This window comes from Meriones unguiculatus, chromosome 4 (genome assembly GCF_030254825.1).
Source record: "Meriones unguiculatus strain TT.TT164.6M chromosome 4, Bangor_MerUng_6.1, whole genome shotgun sequence".
Taxonomy (NCBI): domain Eukaryota; kingdom Metazoa; phylum Chordata; class Mammalia; order Rodentia; family Muridae; genus Meriones; species Meriones unguiculatus.
In genome coordinates this window covers 107,660,499-107,670,814 of record NC_083352.1, presented here as the reverse complement: position 1 = coordinate 107,670,814, position 10,316 = coordinate 107,660,499, and the positions used below count along the sequence as shown (strand labels likewise).

General features: G+C 46.3%; 1 protein-coding gene across 1 annotated transcript; it reads right to left on the bottom strand.

Annotated features, from left to right (window-relative positions):
- Positions 1 to 1,818: 1,818 nt before the first annotated feature.
- On the bottom strand, positions 1,819 to 9,305 carry Cbln4 (cerebellin 4 precursor). The gene is made up of 3 exons (XM_021649470.2): positions 7,786 to 9,305; positions 4,656 to 4,772; positions 1,819 to 3,167 (listed from the first exon to the last, which is right to left on the bottom strand). The coding sequence occupies exons 1-3, from the start codon at positions 8,071 to 8,073 to the stop codon at positions 2,970 to 2,972; spliced, it is 603 nt and encodes a 200-aa protein (XP_021505145.1). The 5' UTR covers positions 8,074 to 9,305; the 3' UTR covers positions 1,819 to 2,969.
- Positions 9,306 to 10,316: the final 1,011 nt, after the last annotated feature.

Genomic DNA, 10,316 nt, shown 5'->3' with positions numbered 1-10,316 from the left:
AGTTTCTTTCAGGAGGAAACTGCTGGCTGCAGACAGTGGCTAGAGAGACTGTGGAGTCGTGAGGGCCAAGGCAAACACAGGGCCTGAGTAGTGTGCACTCTTGGCACACATCAATTTCTGAAAACAATTTGTCAAATTAGAGACTAGGCAGAGAACATCTGATGCCATTTGTTGAACTATCTGTGACACCACATCTGTTCTTCATCACGCTCCATCCCGACTCAACCCTCCCCCATCCTGTGCCAATCTTTATATCCTCCACATTCCCTCTTCCTGCTCTGCCCACCTCAGGGCCTTAAATGATGGGGATCACAAGATTCAATGATCAGACTCAAGATTCCAGCTCCCACTGTGGCCCAAGCACAAAGATTATTGAATCTATGCAGCCGACTACTTCTTCTTTGCAAATAAAGTAACTAACGCCAAAATCTGTCAGTCACAGGGACAGCAAATAAAGGTTACAGGACTAAATCCTGTGTCTGCCCAAAGTCTGTGCATTTTTTTTTTACTAAATCGTCCTGCCTTTCTCTCTCTCTCTCTCTCGCCATTTTTATTCTCTGGACAGTGTGTTTGTGGGAGCTCTCAACCATCTAGAACCTAGTTGAGTTGAGCCTCCATAGCTCTTCGCTTGGGCATCACAGACATCTTCAGCTGATAGCCACAGTCTCAGGTCTTCCCCTAATACACAATGGATTCTGCATCCCAAGACGCATATGTTAGAAATTAGAAGTTGAAGCTCAGAGCTTCACCGAGGTGTGTTTATGTTCAGAAAAATGGAGAAAGATAAGGATGAGCCCCCAAAGATGGCTACAAGTCCATTTGTGAAATGCATTGGTACACTGACCTATTTTGATAATAGCCTAACTCTTGTCATCCTGCCATAGGTGCCAATTGGTCATTCCAATACCCTTAACTCATGTTGCCAAAACAGTAGCTAGCAGGTGTATTTACTTAGGATTCTCCTGCTATGATTTCCAGATGCACACCCAGTTTGCATAGTAGGTGGAGGTAGCTGCTAGGTAGAATTGTTGCATGGTTAGAGGGTCCCATTGCTCCGTGAAGTTTCGCCACCTTTGCTGTCTCTCTGTGCAATACTGGGGGCTGTTAACTGAAAGCCAACAGGCGACAACCTGCATCAAGGATTGTTGCCAGAATCTGCAGGGAGTTCTTTCTAGGAAAGAGAGGAGTCTTCCTAGAGCTCACTGAACCTCCTAACATGGAGATTAATCACAGACTCTCTGGAAGCTGTGCTTATGTGGGTCTCTTGTAACATGTTCCTTGTGGCTTCAGCTACAAGAGGACTCTTTCCCCCAAACAGGGCCACAGACCTGGAAATGGAACCACCACCACCATACGTGGTTATAGAAATATTGTCTCTCCCTTCGAAGAGGAATGCTGAGAACAGGCAGAACCTTTTGCTGGAGTCCTCTGGTTGGAGACATCAGCCTTGATACTGGCAGCACACACTCATACATGGAGCAACCTTGCGATATTTCAAGAGATCTTTTTAACTCCATTTTCCTCACAAGTCCTTGTGAAGAAAGACTTTGCTAAATTCATTGATTCCTCTTTGGCAAGCTTACAGCTCCTGGATTTGGACAGATTAAATACAGTAAAGATTTCCTATACCAACTCAAAGGACATTACCTGAAAACTCAGGAAGGCTTTTTTTTAACTCCAGGAAAAAAGAAACAAGGGGAAGAGAGGGAAGGGGGAAATGGGAGGAGAAAAAAAAAGGAAGATGCATGAAGGGAGAGGATAATGGAGGGATGGATAAACTACATAGAAGACACATTCTCAGCACCAAAAGGACCAAACCAACCATTCCACTAACATATAATAATCTTTATTCTGTAACAGACATAAATAATTTTATGAATTCATATGACCTATACAAAAGACAAAATAAGATATTCACTAAATTTTGTTATGGAGTATCTGGATTTAATATTAGCTGAACAGATAAATATATACAAGTTAAGGAATTAAGGCAAAACCAGATGATATTTCAAACATAACAGGAGATTTGAAAAATAGATATAATTAAAAACAAGGGCATACCATCTCCACTTAATTAAGTGGTCATGGTGAAGGGAAAATAATCCCTTATGGTTTTAATAAAGTGGTTATTATCAATCACGTTAATTAAAATTGGGCAATAAAGTATAAGATTTTCCACCAAGGAGGGCTATTTTGCCAAGGTTTGGGACTGAACACTTAAAATTGGGGTAAGTAACTTTTTCTTTGTCTGATTATGATCTATTTTTCCTATTAGAAAATATAATTTGGAAAATATGACTCTTTCACATATATAATTAAAATACAACTATGGAGCATTCATTTTACGGGGCAGGAGGAGGGTCATGTGGGTGAGTTCAGAGTTAAGGGACATTTTGAGGCAAGACATTTGTTACCTTATGGGCAGAGAAAACACAAGGCCAGTCACTAAAATACAATCCCAGTTATCTTAAGAAAACAAAACAAAAAAAAAAAACTAATTCCAAAGTAATTATAATTTTTTTAAAAAGCGTAATCAACGTATCCACATGTGTATACACATCTTTGGCAGTTCCACAGTAACCACTGAAGTCAGAACTTCCAAGTTTTCTTACTCTCAGACCCACAAGCCAGCCTTTCAGAAACAAAGAAACAAAAACCCCACATCTGCAACCAATACAGCAATAGCAGGAAACTAAACAGAACAAAGGCTGTGGCCATTAACATGTAAGCAGATTTGGGGATTTTCCGCTTTGGAGTCCCGATCCACATATAAGGAAACTGGCACACACACGAAAATAACCTGTGAAACTTTGTGTTTGTCCAGACAGGTCTAGAATCCTCAAAGAGAATCCATAGTCACCCATAAACTAAACAATAAGAGACATCAATCCAAGGGTGAGAGCAGTTCTTCCGATTACCCGGGGGTGGGAGCCCTCACTCAAGGGCGGGCATCACGGAGAAGTCAGCTTCTATAGAGGAAACACCAGGAAGCCAGAAAACGTGGAATACTGCCAGCCACCAAGCAAGTTACCTTTCTCCAGTTTTAGGTAGACCTTATCTTCCTTGTCCAGATAGAGTAGCACTCCATTAGTGGCGGCTTCGCGGGTCACGTCCTTATCCCCAGCAAATGCAGAGATGACTGGTTTTCCGTTTAACATCAAGTTAACCTGGAAGGGTAAATATCACCACCAAAAGGCTCCTTTTAAGATCAAAATGTGTGGTAGGAGATAGTCTAAGATGGCTGACCTGGTCAAACATTTGCTACTTGGGAAATAGTCTCCCTTCACGCTGGACATATGTGGGGTCAGATTTAATGTGTGTGTGTGTATATTCCTACAGAAATTTCCTTAAATACCTACAAAAATAATGCCACCCGGAGAGCCACCAAGGCTTGTGAAAACTGGCTTTTCTTCACTGTGTAAACAAAGCTAACTACTGTATAGCCTCATGTACTCAGCTTCCTGGTAAGAAAGTTGTTCGCTTTATTGTCCACTGCCTTCCCAGTGTTGGGACCTGACAAAGTCGGACATGGCCAGATTCCGCCAGTGTCTGCGTAGGCGTCTCCGTTTCTGGAACAAAAGTTATTTGAAATGTCGGAGTTTCCAGAGAAGTGGATGTGTTCACTAAATATTCCCTTTCTCCAGGTTAATATTAATATGGAACAGATTAGATCTAATCCTGGCCAATTGGATATAAAAAAATGTGACACATGATCATGCCATCGATTAATCATGGAGACATAAAATATAAATGCTAAGCATTCAATATAACATACTCTAGAATTCCACAGACAGGCAGCGTATTGTTTAGTATTGATATATTTTAATACTGCAATAAATATCTCTCTCTGCTCTAGAGTGTAATCAAGCTGGTCTGAACAAGCACAACATAAGACATGTCACTAACAATGAAACTACAACGGGGAGGAATTTACTAGAACCAGAGTACCCAGAAATAAACTACATCATGATGAACTCAACACATCCTTTCTCAGAAGTATCATAAGTAGCCGTTCCCTGGTAGCTTTGTTTCAATTTTGTCTCACAATTTTTAACTGGCAGCAAACTTGTTTTGTTTGTTTAACATCCATTTGTGAAGTTTTATAAGACTTTTTTCCTTGTAAGTTTGAATAACTTTTGTTCAGGTATGAGATAAAGTCAAGATCTTCTGTAGAGGTTTGTATCAGGAATTTTGCCAAGCTGTGCTTTTTGTTGTTGTTTCAGTAGTTAAATCATCTCATTATTTTTAAATGATTAACAAACGTTTTGTTTATTTAATGTTCATATATAAAGTTTTGTAAGAATTGGGTTTTTTTTCCTTATACATTTGAATACCTTTTGTTCAGGCATGAGATAAAAATCGGCTTCTGTAGACACTTGTGTTATGAAACTTTTCCCAAGCTGTGCTTCATTGTTGTTGTGTTGTGCTGTTTTGTCTTATATTAGGCTATAATCAGCGTAATAACTTGAATTGCTTAGTTTTCTGTATGCCTTTTGTCACATACCCAAATGGATGTTATACTGAAAAAATGCAAATTAAATGTCTTGAAAACAAACAAACAAGCAAAAAGGTAGACAACTAGCTTTACAATGCAAGTACATCTTTGAGTGAATTCTGAATACTGGAGTAGAGAGCCAACAGCTCAAAGCACATACCTGGATTGTTTGGCTCTGGTAGACTTTAATTACGTGAAAACTGAAACTATAGATTCCTTTCCTCGGTGCCACAAAGACAGACTCCAAAGTGAAAAAATTACCCACGTTAACCAGGATCTACAGATAAAAACAATACATAATGATAAATTATTATAGTTTTCTTCCATGAGTAAAATAAATTCCCTCTTCCTCCCCTTCCTCTTTCCTTCCCTCCCCTTTCCTGTATTCTTTTCTTCCTCCATCCTTCTCTCCTTTCTGTCTTTCTTTTATATCTTTCTTTTCTCTTCTTTTTTTTTTTTTAGTAACTAACTTCAGAAACAATAGAGACTAAAACAGCTAATGCTTTTCCTTTCCTATTTAGTGACTTGAAAAACAAATGTACATAATAGAAGGTTCTTCTACTTTTTAAGTAGTACAAGAAAAAATAATAAAGCAACTGTGTGTTCATGCCTCAATTTCCAGGCATGCTGTCTGTGGGTTCATCAAGGTAACATGTGAAGGCTTGTAGTGCTTTACACTGAGGACCAGATGGAGGGCATCTGCCACGCAGTTACATCTGCACAGTCTATAAGCCTTCCCAGTGCCCAGCAGTGATGCTGCTCAGCCAGCCAATCAACATCCGTGGGCTCTCTGCAGTAATCCCTGGACACCTCACAGAGACATGATACCCCCTCCACCATGGGGCATAACCCATGACATTCACAGTCGGTACCACAGAGATGGGAAAGCCAGCTTCTTCCTTAAGCCTCTGCAGGGACCCATGCCTCTCCTCAGACCCATGGCCAATCTTTTTGTTTATGTACCATCTAAGCCTTAACATAATACATCGGCGATGAGTCAGCCCTGGCTGAATGCCAAGAGAAGAGCAAGAATATCACAGACAGTAAAAACTAGGTGGCCTTCCTGTATTCTTCAGTGTCTTGTTTTATCCTCCTATCAGTCACCTCAAACCCATTTGAAGTTCAAGGGTCAAAAGTGAAAGTGTAGTTAAGCACTGATTCCAAGAAAGCCACAATGCGCCTTGCATCCCAAGATGTGTGGCCTGGTTATGATGTTAACTCTGCATTTCAGTGCATCCTCAGTTAAATTTCAGTGTCTCAGAGGTAAGTCCCTTCCGGGAGAGTGTAAGAGCCCCGACAAAACAGAAAGGCTTTCTTTCATGTCTTACCAAGAAACAAATCCATAAAAATCAGATGCGTCTGTAAAGATATATTTTCTGTTTATCAGAGTCAGTCTGCTGTTATCTGTCTTAAACATCATCTTCTTGTCAAGATTAATACATTTCACACTTCCTGCATCATTTCCTCAAAGTGTGCTATGCCTCTTCACAGCACACCAGAACATCAGAACACATAGGAAAATGCACCAGGCTCAGCCCTGCTTTGAAATACAAACCTGTGTGCAGTTTTACTGAGATCCCAGCTCCCTTCCGTAAGTTCTCTGTTCTCTGACCTGAGATCAGATGGACTTACCACAGCACCACCGCCCAGCTGTGTAAGAAAGATTCCCTGACAACACCTTTACAAAAACATCTTTCCCAAGCACATTAGAATAATGTAAGGGGCTGAGCCAAGACTTCCTGTTTTAGATACAAGAGGCATCCCTCATTAACAAAATAGGGGTGCCTGATTAGTGTTGGCTAATAAACACGAAGCTGGAGGTGGACCCCACGGAGTAATGGAAGCAACCCAGCACACCGAGATTTATAAATAAATGTGTCTTGTTGTCTCTAAGATGCAGGGCTCCCTGAACAAAAGAAAAACCCCTTTCCTGTTATAACTGATGGGAAGGTCTTTGGAAAGAATGCCCCAGCAAAGACAGAACAATGTTCACAGGGTTCCAACATTTAGATAATGCACTGAAACCCAAACCGTGGTGGTGCTAAGCTTTCTTCCCATCACTTTGTTAAATATTGCACCAAAAGCGCCAAAGGGATGACTTAATTCATTTTTTAAATTTATAGCTATCCCGTACTAAGCCTCTAGGGAGACATCTCTGTCCCTAACCAGCTGGCGAGTGTATTACTTAGAATTAAATGAGGAGCACAAATGTCACCTGAGTTTTTCCTGGCACATCCCACAGCCCCACTTAACCCGCCCTCTGGGCTCTGCATGCAACTGTGAACTGTGACTTTAGAATTAGACAGACTCCAGGTACTGTTGGGGTTGGAACCAAAATGCTGGAGTCTGGCTTCTGCCCTGGGGGCTTTGCTAAGTGGATACCTGGGGTTGCCTGACACTCCAGTCCACAGAGCACTGAACCACAGAGCACTGAACCACGCAGCAGAAACTGCAGCTTTCATCAAGTCATCCCCAACCCCTCGCTGCAACCTCAAAATCTGTGCTTCCTCAGCAATTCACAATGCCCTGGAGGAACCTAACAGAACCCAGGGAGGAAACCCAGCTCCCCATCGCTTACCTACCCACGCTCTGTGAAATAACTCAATCCCCTTTCCTCCTGCCTGGACAACTTTTTCTGAGTAGAGTAGTAGTGAGAAGGGATTTTAGTATATACCAGGCAGGGTGGTCATCCAGCCACCGTGGACCCTGCAGGGCAACCCTAGCTAGAGCCCTGGAGGTACTATCTGACCCCAGAACTCCACCCCTAATTCTCTGGATCTACCTGGCAGGGTCCCTGCCCCTTTTGGAGCACCAAAGCTCTCTGGAGAGATGAGCCTCCACCTGGAAATGCAAGTTAAACATTTTCAGGTTGTCTTCTAGGGCCCCCCTCAGGAACCCCTCCAGGGCACCTGAGATAAGTGTGAGCCAGAGGGCCAAGCTCTCTACCAGTAGATCCCAGCATCCAAGGATCGTATTCCCTTCATCCCCTGGTGACCTGTTGCTGTTAAACTTGTCTTGTTCTCCAGATGCCTGCCTCTGCGCTCCCAAACCATCCCACCACGCAGGCCTCTGCCAGAGACCAAGGGGGAAGGGGGGCTCCCGATGTTGGGGAAAGGAGGCAGCCCAAGTTTTAGACTGTATCTTCAGGGAGGTGATCGCTTAAATGATCTTGCTACATCCTAATCATGCTAGCTTAATCTAAGCAGGCAGCTAGCTTAATCTAAGCAGGCAGCCCCCGATACCCAGAGACCACCCATCCCCTGGGCGCCCTTCATCCCTCGAGGTCTGACCTGATCAAAGTAAATGATGCGTGTCTTGTTGCTCATCTCAGATGGCTCGTGGTTGGTGCTCCGAACCGCCGAAAAGGCCACCTTGGAGTTTGCTGCCCGGACCGATATCCCCAGAGGGGAAGAAGATGATCCCTTCGAGTCTGTGGCTGGGTTCGAGTCGCACACCACCAGACACTTGCCCTCCAGCACGATCGGTTCGGTGTCATTCTGTGCCCAGACAGGCAGCGGCAGCGCGAGAATCAGCAGAACAGCCGGTACCACGGACAGCTCCCGGCGCGCGGAGCCCATGGTGAGCCGCGAGCGCTAGCGGCAGCCAGGCGCTTCTGCTCCCGGGCGGCGCCTGCTACGCCGGGATCCCGGAGCTCGGGAAGATGCCAGTGGCTAGATCGACAATGCTGCAGGAGCGGCGGCGGCGGCGGCGGCGCGCGCACTTCCACCAATTCTCTGGGCTGAAGTCTCCCTTCGAGCTGGCTGGCTGGCTCTGCTACCTTTGTCCTTTAAGGAGCTCATGCAGAACTCCCGACCCTAACCTCCTCCACCCCAAAATCAGTTTTGCCTAGGGCCACTGAACCCACACTTGTCCATTGACATCTAAAAAAGTCTGCAGACGCTCGCTGTCACGAGTCAAAGGAATAAAATAAATTCTCACCCCAAACCCAAGTATTCCCAGGCGAAGAAGTACGGAGCCGAAGACACAGAGGAGACTCAGCTAGTAAACGCCAGGGTGGCAGGTGCTGGTGTCGGTCCTGTCCAAGGGACTCTGGCTGGCGCAGGAACAAATTACAGAGGCAGGTGTTTCCGGAGATGAGAAAAACGCCAGGTTGTGTTCATGGCCAGGATTCTAGCGACTCCCACTTGCTCTTGGCCAAAAATTCCCCCAAAGCCCGGTGTCACTCCGACGCAGGTAGGAGTGCCCCTCGCCCAAAGCAGTCCTAAGGTGCAGGCGCAGACTACCCTGGGTTCCCGTGTCCCTGCGAACAACTTTGTGTCTCGGCGCGCAGTGCAGCCGGGAGGGACAGCGCCGAGAGGGCACCCGCGCGCTATTTATAGGAGCTCCGCGTTCAGATGGCTTTGGCTCGCTCGCTCGTCCCGCGGATCCCCAGCAAGTGGAAAAGGCGTCCCGTGACCCAGCGGAGCAGCGCCTGTGTGACGCTGAACGCACCCGGACCGAGAGAGGAGCGCCTCACTGCCAGCTGCCAGTGTCTGGGGCCAGTTGGTCACCAGAAATCGCGCGGGGTGTGCGCAGAGGAGGACGCCCACCCGCCCGCGCCTGCCAGGGCTCCAGGGCTGCTTGCCGCCTGCTCCACCTGGACCCGCAAAGGGAGTTGCGGTTCCCCTCGCCCTACCCTGCGCAAGACTCTGAACCGAACAGGGCTCTGCCAGCACAGCGGAGATGGAAGGGCCGTGGTGGATCGGCGAGGCTTGCTGCCGGGACTCTAAGGGGACCCTCCAGCGTCCCCAGCTGTGCTAGTCCGGAGCTTTGTCCCAAGTAATCCTCGAGCTCTGAGAGACCAGGAAAGCCTTGGGACAGCCCTGTGCCCTGGAAGGGGCGGGGGCGGAGGAGGCGCCTGATCCCTTTCTTCTGCTCAAGTAGATGAGCCTCAGAAGCCACAGGGGCGCGCCTTCCCACTCACGCTATGCATCCAGCCCAAGCAGGCCCGGGAAAAGTCTTAGGGAAAGGTGTCCCTTACACGTAACAATTAAAATACACTGTCCGAGACTACTGCACCCTCCCCCGCTTTGGTGTGACTCTCCTGTCCACCCCACTGCCATCTTGGCCTCTGGCAACTCCGCAGTCGGCAAAGGGAAGAGAGGGGGCAAGGCTTGGCGGTGGAGTTGGCCGCATGAACTTGGCCAAGACACATCTTGATGAGTGGTCAGGACTCTCCTAAGGGCCCTGGCTTTCTGGTTCTGTATTCTTTGGGGTCAGACACGCTCAAATTCCTTCTTGACTCCCAGCTGCAGGAGAGTAGGGTACCTGCCTCTCTAATCAAGCAACATCCCCCACGGGAGGCACCAGCCACTCAGACCTCCCAGTAAGTACACACTGATTGCTGTTTAGAGGTTGAGTTGTGTCCTTAGGACAGACCAAGCTCCCCAGATGGCCATGGGCATTCTTGGAAGGGCGTTCAAGCTCCTCCCCAGCAGAACCCAGACCTACATCATCAGTCTCATCTCCTCCTACGGTTCTCCTGGGAAACTTGTACCACAAGCCCGTGCTGAAATTCCAACTATTAAGATACAAGATGTCCCTATGGTTTGAGCGTCAGCCCTGACTTCCTACAGTGATGCAAATAAAGATGTGGTGCCTGGAACCACAGTTGAGGGAGTGAGTGGCAGGTGCTCTAGGGTGATGCTGTTTGTAACAATGTCGGATGTCCTTCTTCTAAGCTGTAACTAAACAGGAGGGCTATTCAGGACTTTGGGAAAGGGCCACTTTGAGGTCCACCTTAAGCTTTACATAGTTTCTCATGTGACCCTTTCTGACTTCCTTTTTCAACCACTGATCGCCAGTCACTGCAGAGACTCCA

Coding starts and splice junctions, on each gene's coding strand:
- Cbln4 (XM_021649470.2), bottom strand. CDS start 8,073: ATGGGCTCCGCGCGCCGGGAGCTGTCCGTGGTACCGGCTGTTCTGCTG. Junction 4,773..7,785: donor GCATCATTTACTTTGATCAG/GTCAGACCTCGA, acceptor TTTTATCTGTAG/ATCCTGGTTAACGTGGGTAA. Junction 3,168..4,655: donor ACCAGAGCCAAACAATCCAG/GTATGTGCTTTG, acceptor TTACCCTTCCAG/GTTAACTTGATGTTAAACGG.